We start from the raw sequence: 12,444 nt of genomic DNA on the forward strand, positions 1-12,444 counted from the left end.
GTCTACTGTTTAAGCTCTCCAGTCTATGGTATTTTGTTATTCAGTCTGAGCAGACCAAGAAGGCCTGAAATAACGCTTATTACTTCACTGAATAAATCTTTTGATTGCGGTGGAAATAATCAGTGCTATGTTCAGGAACATAATGAAACTTCTTAGACTTTATTTTGCTGATCAGTCGCTGTCCCTAGAACTAGTTCTGCCATGGTAGCACAAAAGCAACCATCTACCGTACAGAAGCAACTGAGCATGTCTGTGTTCCAATAAGGTTTTATTTACACAAACAGGCAGCAGGCTGTATTCGGCCCATCGTCTATAGATGGCCCATTCCTGGTCAATAGCAACCGACCCAGCTTTCATCTCAAAGGATTATTTCCTATTCCTTATAGAAAAAAAACTGTTTAGTCAGACCAACAGGTACCTCATCCATACACTCCGTGGGTTCCCCATGCTGTCCCCTTAACTGAAATTTCCTTTGTATTTCTACCCCTGATTCCAGTTTCTATTCTCTCCTCCAATCCCGGAATTAAGAAAAAGTAAATAAAGCATAGTCCAGGCCCACAAGGGTCATATAAATGTAACAGAGGAGGACATGTGTGACAATTACTGTGGGTATTGCGGAAGGTATAAAAAGAATAGTAGGGGCATAAAGCAGATGGTGGAACATTTTTACAGAGGGGAGTATAATAAAAGGAGAGTGATCAGGCCTCAGAGAGGAAGGGATAAGGTGCAGGATGGAATCAGACAGTACAAGGAGTAAGACAGGAGACTGGGAGGAGGAGCAAGTCCACAAAGGCAGGCAAAAAAGAAAGGCTGAAATATAAAAAGAAGATAGGAGATCATTTATATCAACTATGTGTGTATCTAGGTTTAAAAATAAAAGGAAAAGATCATATACTAACTTACGTAGGTATTCATGATATATTGGTAGGTGAAAAAAGTAGCAGCAGTGTGTTTGTATGCTCATGCGCTTTTGTATCTTGTGTGAGCCAAGAGAATGTATGAAAGGATTCACCAGTGTTGGCCCAGGGATGGTTGCTTGTGGAAGGGAGGAAGTTGGCAAGTGGTGTGGAGATGGTTATTGCGATTTTAGCTGTATGTAAAGAAACTTGACTGACAGGAGCAGCATTTATTTTTCTCATACAGTAAGTCTAGAGATAGTCAGTTTCTGCAATCAAGAATGCAAACTCTAACTTTGTCTCCACTTTCCTTCTGTTCTCATGCACATTGCTTCATGTTGTAAGATGGTTGACACAGATCCAAAGATCAGGATCACTTTGTTCAGAGAAAGGAAAGGGATAATGTCAGCTATTTTGCCCTTTTTATTGAGAAATCCAAAGCTTTCCCGGAAACTGTCAGCATACTTCCCTTATGTCTCATTGGCCAAAGCTGAACTGGCCCTAGCTGTAAGAGAGCCTAGGTAAGTACCTACTTAGGGTTTCTGGGTTACATAACAGATGATGGTTCTGACAAAGGAAAGGAGAGTTGGAAAAGGTATTAGGTGAGCCAACCAATAGTGTCTGCCACAATTTGCTTTGCCTTTATAAATTATTGTATTGTTTCATTTGATACCGTAAGCATGTTTGTTGCTTTTTTAGTTAAAAAAAAAATAGAGCTCCAAATTCATACTTGCTACTTGCCAACCAGATGTCCTCTCAGCCTAAAAGTGTCAGATTTCTGAGTGGTATAGTCTGAAAAAAAGAGAGGAGAAGATGATGGTGGCGGGGCCTGCATTTTTAGCATCATGACCTTATCTACCAGTTAGTAACATAGTTTGGTCAGTTACCTGTGAACTGATTTATTTGAATTGTAAATCCTTTACCTGGCTCTGGATGGAGGTTCTCTGGAGTGGGGGGGAAAAAAAAAAGGATGACAATTTCCTCTTTCTCTAAGAGACACACATGCAGTGATGTATTCCGGATTCCATTTAGAAAGATCTGTCTGGCGGCAGTACAGAGCATAAACTGCAGGGATAGTGAAAGAGGAGGAGACTCTTAAGTTCACGCAAGAGATGATGGGGTTGAACTGAGGCAGTAACAACAGGAGAAAGAAGGGGAGTGAAATGGAGAGCTGTTCCACAAATGGACTCTGTATCATTGATTGTTGATGAGATGTAGAGAGTGAACATAAAGGAAAAATCTGGAATGATGGATGAGTTTCTTTCTCGGGTGAATAGCAATTAGGTTGTGGTAACAGTAAACAGGATCTTTAATGAGGAACAGTTTTAAGGGAAAAGTTAACTGATCTTTGAACATACTATGTTTCCCTATATCTGGGTGGCAAACCCACAGAGAGGTGGACCTCTAATAGATTAATGGATTTGGGGTTCAGGAGAGTGCTAGAGATTATTGAGTCATCTGTATAAGTGGTCCATAAAACTACGTAGGAAATAAAGATAAGATTGCTGAAGGAGAGCATGTGCTATTAGAAAAGAAAAGGTCCAAGCCTGGGCGCTACTGAATACGAGCATTTAGTGTTGGCCAAAGGGGAAAAAAAAGCCGGAAAAAGAAACGTGGTTAGATATCAAAGGGAAGATCAAAAGGAAACTCGATTCAAGAGGGATTCTTTAAAAAGACAATTTTAAGAGAAGAAATTGGCCAACCATGTTAAATGCTGCAAAATTGTTGAATACAATGAGAGATAAAAATAGTCTATTGGAGGTGGCACATAGGTCATAGATGACTTTTGGCTACAGCAGTTTTATTTTAAGTGGGTAGTGGGAAAGAATAGATAGAAATGATACTCCTTTTTTTCCCCCAGGAACTTGATTCTGAAGAGAAGGAGAGAACTGCTTGTCATTGGATGGAACTGTAGCATCCAAGGAGAGGTTTTTCTGTTGTTTTTAATAAAAGATATTTGTATATGTGTATCCCCTTTAGGGAAGAACATGACAAAAGAGAGGATCATCTTAATTTTGTGTTTTCTTCTATTGAGGTATAATTGACATATAGCCTTATATTAGTTTCAGGTGTACAATGTAATGATATTTGTGTATATTTTTAGATGATTATTTCTAATTTTTGAGGAAACCCCATGCTGTTTTCCGTAGTGGCTATGCCAGTGTATAATGCCACCAAAAGTGCATCAGGATTCTCATTTCTCCATATATCTCACTGACATTTGTTATTTCTTATCTTTTTTTGGTAATATCTATTCTAACAGGTATGAAGTGATATCTTATGGTGGTTTGAATTTGCATTTCCCTGATGATTAATGATGCTGAATATCTTTTCACATACCAGTTGGCTATCTGTATGCCTTCTTTAAAAAATGTTTATTTAGATCCTCTGCCCATTTTAAAATAAGATTTATTGGTTTTGGTATTTGTTCTTGATCTGTATGATTCTTCATATTTTTTAAAGGTACAAGCCCCTTTGGTAGGGCTTCCAGTCAAGAGGGAGGCATAGGTAAACACAGCTGGCCTCCTTGCACAACCACATCAAAATTACAATTAAAGTATAGAAAACCATCACTCAGAACCATCAGAGCCCTGGCTGGTGTGACTTGGTGGATTGAGCAATGGCCTGCGAACTAAAGGGTTGCTGGTTCAATTCCCAGTCAGGGCACATGCCTGGGTTGCAGTCCAGGTCCCCAGTAGGGGGTGCACAAGAGGAAATCATACGTTTATGTTTCTCTCCCTCTCTTTCTCCCTCCCTTTTCCTCTTTCTAAAAATAAGTAAATCTTTTTTAAAAAGAAGAACAACAACAATGACAACCACCACCACCACCACCACCATAAGAAATGGAGTTGAATGGAAATCTGACAACAATGGAAGTAGGAAACCACATCAATCCAGACTGGCAGGAGACACAGAATGGTCAGGCCCCACACCTACATGTGGTGGATAAAAATTCAGGGGGGATATCTCAGGAGTGAGGGCTCCCAGCCCCACACCAGGCACCCACAACCCAGGGTACCAGTGCTGGAAAGAGATGTCTCCATAACTTCTAGCTGTAAAAACTAGTGAGACTGGAGTTGGTGAAAAAAACTACTGGACTTCCTACCAGTTCCTTTTAAAGGGCCTGACCCAAACGTACTCAGACACACTCCCTCTGAGCTCCAGTACCACCAGGGTAGCAGCTTGAAAGGCCCCAGTGGCATATGGGGAGGAACTGAAGTGTCTGGCATCAGGGCGAAAACTGCGGGATAGCTCTCCCCTAAACAGAAAAGTGGGTAGAGGCCATTGTGCCTGTTTCGAGTCCTCCCCAGCCAGACAAACAGAACTGGCAGGCAGGAACTGGTCTGGGACTGCATCAGCCTGGCTTACGTACTGTTCCTGGCGTTAACATTTACCTGAGGCTCTGCTCCACCCAACTTGGTGGGAGGCCTGCCCCCAGCCCCGTACCTCTGGCTAAGCAACCAGATTTGGATCACAGTTAAAGATAGACTATGGGGGACATGGAAGGAAAAAGAAGGTATAAGCAGGGAGACCTGTTAGGAGGCTATGGCAGGAATCTAGGCAAAAGAAGATTGTGCCTTTGACTAGAAGGATGAACACATATTATATGGAAAATATAGAAAAAGCTGATAAATTTGTGATTGAAAGCACAGTATTAAATTTCATGTATACAGTATAGAGAAGTGGTTCAGAGTTTGGGCTTTGAAGTCAAACAGAGCTGTGGCTTAAGTAAGTTATTGTGACCTTAATTTTACTCAATCACTCTGATCATCAATTTCCTAATGTATACAATTGTCTTAGTCTGTGTGGGCTGCTATAACGAAATTCTGTACATAGACTGGGTGGCTTAAACAACAGGCATGTATTTCTCACAATTCTGGCAGCTGGGAGGTCCAAGGTCAGGGTGCCAGCGCATTTGGTTCCTGATGATGTCCCACATCCTTGCTTGTAGACAGCCCCTTTCTTGATGCATGCTCATGTGGCATTTCTTCAGTTGTGCTGAGAGAGGGAGGTGGGGGGGGGAGAGAGAAAGAATCTCAGTTTTCCTCTTTAAGGGCATAAATCCCTTCATGATGATCCCACAGTCATGACCTCATCTAAACTTAATTACCTACCAAAGACCCATAACATTATGAAAAATTCGACATACGACTTTTTTGAGGGGCACACAAACATGGAATATAATAGTTGTTACAAGAATCAAATTTGATATTCTATATAAAAGCACTTAGCACTATGTGTTGCACAAATAAAGTACTAAATAAATGTTGTTGCATGTTAGCTAGCTGTTTATTCTTTTAGAGGAAAATTTGCCATATTTCCTGAATTTTTAAGACACCATGGATTGACAGTCAATTTAATCAGTAAAGTCTTTGGGGAGAGGTGGGAAGATTTTCAAATGAAAGACACATATTTGGTTAAAATTATGTATCAATTTCAGAAATGTTTAAATCACAACCAAATATACAAGGTCTGTCCAGAAGGTATCCAGCCATGTACTATGAGAAATAGAGAAGTTTATTGAAGAAGATACAAGAAACATTGTACATAGGAAAATGATGCCTCAGTTCCTTTATAAGCAGGCACCTTGGGAAGTACACTGGTCTCCCAATCACCATCAGCTGCCCCATATTTTCCTGAATCTCATCAATGGTCTGAAATCGCTGCCCTTTCACAAGTGATTTTAGTTTTGGGAAAATCCAAAAGTCTCAAGGTGCCAAATATGGGCTGTAGGGGGGCTGAGTCACCTGGGTGATTTGATGTTTTACCAAAAAACTGCACGAGACGTGATTCATGAGCAGGTGCGTTGTCATGATGAAGCTGCCAAACACCAGTTGCCCATAGTTACAGCCTTCTGAAGCTTCCACAAAGGAATGTTCAAGCTTAGTGCAAAATCTGATTCAGATTTGTTGCTCTACCCAGTCAGTCATTTTGAATGTGACGGCTACACTGTACACATGCCCACTCAGCAGCGTCTACTGTCCCCACTGACTAGTTCAGTGAAATCATTGTTCATACATGTGTATTCTAGTTCACTATCTTCAACTGCCACATTACATCAATGTCTCGCAGACTGTTCTTGTTATATTAACAATGGCTAGACTTTTTCCAGACAGACCTCTTATAGGTAACTAGGCTTTTTTGCTTTGGAATCCTATTTAGTGTAAACATAGGCAATGCAGATCATTGCCTGCCCCAGCTTTGCCCAGCTTAGTTTCACATTGCACCTGAACCAGTCCTACTGATGCTCGTTAACTTTGAGGTACCAGCAGACTGGTCAGAAATTGTCCTGCTACCACCTGTGGCCTGTGCCCTCTATTGAGCTGGTCCAGCCTGTGGCTTTACTTCTGTTCATGATTCCACTTGGACTGGAGCTGTGGTTCACTTAACTGGTACATTAATAACCTTGTAACCATCTGCTCCCTTCCTCCGGAGTGTTAGATCCTTTTACTTTGCCCTGTCTTTAAATCTAGAGGATTACAACAAACACGCAGGATCCTGGAAAGGCTGTGGCTGTCATCACTGTGCTGCAGTGGAACCTTTACTGCCACTCCCTGTTTTTCATATCTAGCCCTTTGATTGTTGATTGTTAAAATGACAACAAAGGATTTAGAATATTATATAAACTTATTTGATAAAGCAGTGGCAGAGTTCAAGAAAAATGACTCCAATTTTGAAAGAATTCCTGTGGGTAAAAATGCTATCAAACAGCATGATATGTATCCACCATTATAGTGTCCTACAGAATAGATTTACCACCCTAAAAACCTCTCTGTGCTCTGCCTGTCCATCCCTTCTGCCCCCCAACCCTGGCAACCACTGATACTTTTACTGTCTCTATAGATTTGCTTTTTCCAGAATGTCATACCACTGAAACCAGAATACGTAGCCTTTTAAATTGGCTTCTTTCACTTAGTAAAATGCACTTGCTCCTGGTGTATAATTGTTTTTATGCATTGTTGTATTTAATTTATTAATATTTTGTTTATAATTTTTGCAGTTACGGGGGATATTGATCTGTAGTTTCCTTTTATTCTAAGTTTCTTTGGGTCTGGCTTTGGTAGTAAGTTAATGCTAGCGTCATAAAATGAGTTAGAAAGTATTCCTTTTAATTTGTCTTCTCAAAGAGATTTGTAGAGAACTGGTATAATTTCTTCTTAAAATGTTTGGTAGAATTTACCAGTGAACACATTTGGGCCTGGTGCTTTTTCTTTTGGAAGGTAGTTAATTATTGTTTTACTTTATTTATTCCAAACCTAAAACAAAGGCATTAAGTAGGTTGCAAGAAAGAGGTCCTGGTCTACTCAGGTAATGCTACTGAAAGGCTGAGGAAGATAGGTCAGAAGAGCATCCTGGACTTCGCTGTACAGCAGTTTTGGTGACTTGTGCAAGAACAGTTTCAGCAGAACACTGGGAGCAGAAGCCAAATTAGAATTAAGTAGACAGGAGGTGAGAAAGCAGAAATCACACGTACTGTGATTAGTTCTCCTGTGAAGTTTTGTCATGAAAGAGAATAGAGGAATGTAACATGAACTGAAGTGGTTTGCCGGTTTCTTTTTGGTTTGTTTTGTTCTGATGAGAAAGATATTAGACTATGTCAGGTATACTAATAGGAATTAATAAAAGTGGGGACAAAATATTCATTCAAATATAAACAGAACTCTACCAAGATAATTTTTGAAAATTTTTAATAAATGGAAAGACAAACCAAGATCATGTATTTTAAAATCGTATTTTTAAGGATTTTTTTGTTATTCAGTTGATTTTTTAAGCATCTTTATTAAGGAAAAATTTGCATACCAAAATATTCACCAACATTTTAAGTGTATAATCAAATGGTTTTTAGTAATGTTACAGAATTGTTCAACCATCCCTACAATTTTGGAATGTTGGCATTAGTTCTAAAAAATATTCCTCTTGCCTTTTTGAATTGTCTCAGCATCCTTGTAGAAAATCGAGTGACTTTAAATATAAGGGTTTATTTCTGGACTCCCAATTCTATTGCATTGATGTGTATGTCTCTCCTCAGACCAGTGACATGTAGTCTTTTTGATTATAAAACTTTGCTGTAAGTTTTAAAATCAGAAAGTATGAGTCCTCCAACTTTATTCTTAATTTTCAAGGTTATTTTGGTTATTCTGGGTCTGATTTTAAAGATTTCTAACTCTTCCTACGTTTATCTACAGATCTAATAGTTTCAATAAAAATTCTGACTTTTAGAAAAAGAACTTGTTAAGGTAATTCCAAATTTTATATGGTCATGAAAAAGGCCAGGAATAGCAAAGACACTCTTAAAGAATAACGATAATATGAAAGAACTTCTTTTATCATATATTGAGGTTTATTATAAAGCTCAGTAAGAGATTCTTATTATGGCATAGGAATAGACAGTAAACTAATGGAATAAAATAAAGCCTTAGAGGCTGACCCAGACATATTTGGCCTTTTTGTTAGTAACATGGCACTGCAGAGCAGTGGACAAAAGGAAAATCTTTGCGGTAACCAGGCTGTACCAATGGCGTCAGGTATAAAAATTAAATTTACCCCTGAAGTACAGCATACATGAAAATAAATTTCAGGCAGATTATACGGTTATGAAATATTATGAAATGTAAAATAATGGTATTTTAATGACCTTGGGAAAGGATAAGAGTTCTTAAATAAACCACAAAAAGTGCTAACCATAAAGGGAAAATGTTCTTTGATATTAAGAACTTTATTTCACCAAAAGACACAACAAAAAGAGTGAAAAGGCAAACCCAAAAAGAAGGAAAAAATAACTTGTAACACATCTAACCCATAAAAAATAACTGTAGTAAAAACACCTACAAGCCTATGAGAAAAATCAGACAACCCAATTAAAAATAAATGGACCAAATCTTCAAGTATGGCCTTCATGAAAGAAACTACCAAGAAGGGGCAGAAAGAGACTGGCCAAAGGGAAGAAGAGCCATCTGGATAAATCAAATAATAGTGTATCCAGTAGATAGGTTGTTCTGTATTTTCAAGGCTCTGTTGACCTCATTTATATAACTTTTACATTTCATGAAACTTACAAATATTTATTAAACCCAAGGCCCACTCAAAAGTTAATCATTGATCTCCACTTTTCCCAAATGTCAAAGTGTAGATTCCCGTTACGTGTCAGTGGATTGAATCCAGGTCTGGTTTTATATGTTTCTCAAGGTTCTAATGAAAACTACAAGGCCTGGAAAGATGGCTTGGGCAAAGGGCATGGGGGAGAAAAGAAGAGGTGGCTGAGGCTAACATTTATTGAATATTTACTATGTGCCAGGCACTATACCTAAGCGAAAGTTTTTCTGGCATATTGGAAATACATATTGCCACTTTAAGTGGATTACCTCATTTCATCCTCACAACATTTTCACAGATGAGGAAATTGTGAGATTAAGTAAGTAACTGGAATTCTGCTACCAAACCTTGTGCTCTTAACCTCTGAGCTACCTCTTTCATGACTACCTCTTAAGCTTCTTTCTCAGTGTCCCATGGGAGGAGGGGGTGACACATCATCCTATTTCCCAGCTGCATGACTGATCCCGGAATTACTGCAAGTTTCTTTGCTTTGTCTACTTCCTGACATACCTTAGACTTTGGTCTTTTCTTGGCTTTGAGGTCCAGGAAGATGCAAAGTATAGAATAGAAAACACTCCATGCATGATATAAAGATGAAGTAGGATATCCTATTGTCTTCGCTCTTCATCAAGTGTGGATGCCCACTTAAGGCCTCATAACCTTGTGACAGTTTATTTGCTGTGGTGGGAATGAGACACATGGGGAAATCTGTCATCCTGGAACCGGTGTACCTAACACTTAACTAGTGCTGGTTAAAGAGAGATACAGGTATGATTAATGTGCTTAGGTATATTTTAGCATTTAGCATTATACACAAAGAATAAGACTTCTGAGTTTTTTCATGTATGTTTTCATTTTTTTCCTCACTTTGCAAGGTAGTATTTCTCTCTGTTAAAATGTCACAGAAACAGATATTCTGTTCTTTTCATAAATATTTTCATTTTAACAAAATTATAAAGTTAGTCTCTTATTTTTTGTTAATTTATTGAGGTGACATTGGTTAATTGACAAAAGTCAGCCTTTCTTATCAAGGAAACTAATCTCATACTGAACTAAGAACAATTGGTTTTGCTTATGTTTTGCAGACTTTGACTAATGATATGAGTACAGATGATGAAAATGAATATGTAGAAGAAAAGGAAAGCTATATTTGTGCAGTGTGTCTGGATGTTTATTTCAACCCGTACATGTGCTACCCTTGCCACCACATCTTCTGTGAGCCCTGCTTACGGACTCTTGCCAAAGACAACCCTGCAAGCACTCCCTGCCCACTGTGTCGGACAATTATTTCCAGAGTCTTTTTCCAGACAGGTAACTGTTCCCTTTCATTAACATGATTGCCTGATTCTTCTGACTACCTCTTTGTTCCAGGTCTAAAGGTATTTTATAAATTATCATGAGAAAGTTATTGAAAATCATATACAGCATAATTTGTTACTCTCCAGTTTATACAACAGTGCTTGCCTGACTCATAGAAATGCGTTAAAATCATAAAATCATAAGTAAGAATACGTTCTCCTATCTAATCCCTTACTCTATGCTGGGGGCCTCTTCTAAAAACATCATAAGTAGTTGTCATTTAGTCTTTACTTGTACTTCTCCATTGTCAAGGATATTCCATTAAAATTTAAAGCAGCCATGTTGATTGTTTATTGCTCATATCTGCCTTCCACTACTACTCATTCTTTGATCATTGTTATTTCTGTGGAGTCTCAGAAAATATATCTGTAAATATCTAAGAAAGACTATTATGTCTTCCCCCACACTCCAAATCTTTTCAACCTACTTATAGTTGTTAAAGTCTTTCCTCTTGAATGAGAAGAAAGTAAAATTGGAGCAAGGATTTCTTTATGTGATTATCATGCAAAGGTGGAGTATAACACAGTATTTAAAACATACTAATGAAGAGAGGAAAAGCTAATGAATTTGGGACATAGAGAACTGCTGAGAAAAAAGGGAAGAATGATAGAGGTGAGCAGAGCTAGTGTTAGTAATACTGAGTACACTACAGTGTGCTGAATCTTAGAGAAAAAAATTACTGTCTCCACATTCTCACCTCAACCACAGAAAATTTAATGCCAGTCAAAGTACATGGGAATTTATGCGAAGAAACCTGAAACACATTAGTTCACAAGAATATAAGCACCCCTGTGTTCAACGCAGCATTGTTCACAATTGCCAAGATTTGGAAGCAGCCCAAGTGTCCATCAGTAGATGAGTGGATAAAACAACTGCAGTACATTTACACAATGGAATACTAAGAGGCCATAAAAAAAGAAAATTTTACCCTTTGCAACAGCATGGGTGGACCTGGAGAACGTTAGGCTAATTGAAATAAGCCAGTCAGAGGAAGAAAAATACTATATAATTTCACTCATATGTGCAATCTAATAAGCAAACTGAACTAATAAGCAAAAGAGAGACAGACTCTCAGGTAGAGAGCAGGCTGACAGCTCTGGGTGGGTGGAGGGATCGAGCAAAAAAGAAAAAGGACTTATGGACACGGTCAACAATGTGGTGATTTCTGGGGAGGGGGGTAGGAGTGGAAGAGGGTATAATGGGGATAGATTTTTTTTTTTAAGAAAAAAAATAGTAAACTGAGTGAGAAAAACACAGAGCACATTTTTCTTCCCTAAAAGAAAATCCAAGGACCCACCAGGAAGTGAGAATAGGAATACAAAGATAAACTTTGAGTGTCTTCCCAACAGCTGCATGAAGACCTGAAAATCTGGTTTAAGTTTCAGTAATCAAATAATGAAGAGAAAGTAAAGATATGCCTCTTTGGTCTGCTAAGGGCATGTAGACTAGAGCACAGAATCACTGAACTGAGTTTAGACAAACCTGGAGACAAAGGGGCATGTCAAGCATAAGTGACTCTTCCCAATAAAGAAACGAGGTCAGGGACGTCAAGCTGACATCAATCTCAGCAGGCAGACTACTCTTCCTTTCACTGGGAAGATCAAGTAAGGGATGGAGAGAGAAGGAAGCAGTTCCATGAGAGGGCAGGCGCTTACTGGAGGTTCCTCATTCCTGGCTTATATTGAAGTGGGAAAAAGGGGTTCTTTCCTAGCATCAGATCCCTTGCTGAGTCCTTTGGAGTGAAAAAAGTAGAGGCACCCGTGACACCTCTTTCTCAGTGTTATCTCTGTCTATGCAAGAGAGCATTTACTAAAAACCTCTTTTAATAGGAAGCACCTAGACTGTGGACATAGTGATTTAGACAAATGTTGTCCCTACCTTACATGATCTAACTTAATACTGATAGTTATTTTAAAATTGCTTTCCTCGATGTCTTAGAGCAATAGTGATTCAAGTCTGTCATGATTCATTTATCAAAACAACAATGCCATACTTCCTTTTATTATTCTTTTAAAATAAATCATATTGGAAATACATATTGTACTGGAATAAGTATTTCATTGTGTACTGTAATTTAGAGGCTGACAATAACAAT

At 38.5% G+C, this 12,444-nt stretch overlaps 1 protein-coding gene across 1 annotated transcript in view; it reads left to right on the forward strand.

Annotated features, from left to right (window-relative positions):
• The window catches only part of RNF180 (ring finger protein 180), a 156,635-nt gene that overhangs the window by 93,549 nt on the left and 50,642 nt on the right, over positions 1–12,444 (forward strand). Inside the window, exon 6 of the mRNA XM_054578406.1 lies at positions 10,076–10,301. Coding sequence (XP_054434381.1) covers positions 10,076–10,301 — 226 coding nt within the window. The remainder of the gene's footprint in view (positions 1–10,075; positions 10,302–12,444) is intronic.

The sequence above is a fragment of the Pteronotus mesoamericanus genome, unplaced genomic scaffold, assembly GCF_021234165.1.
Source record: "Pteronotus mesoamericanus isolate MK-2021 breed Mesoamerican mustached bat unplaced genomic scaffold, CSHL_Meso_final contig_50, whole genome shotgun sequence".
Lineage (NCBI taxonomy): Eukaryota > Metazoa > Chordata > Mammalia > Chiroptera > Mormoopidae > Pteronotus > Pteronotus mesoamericanus.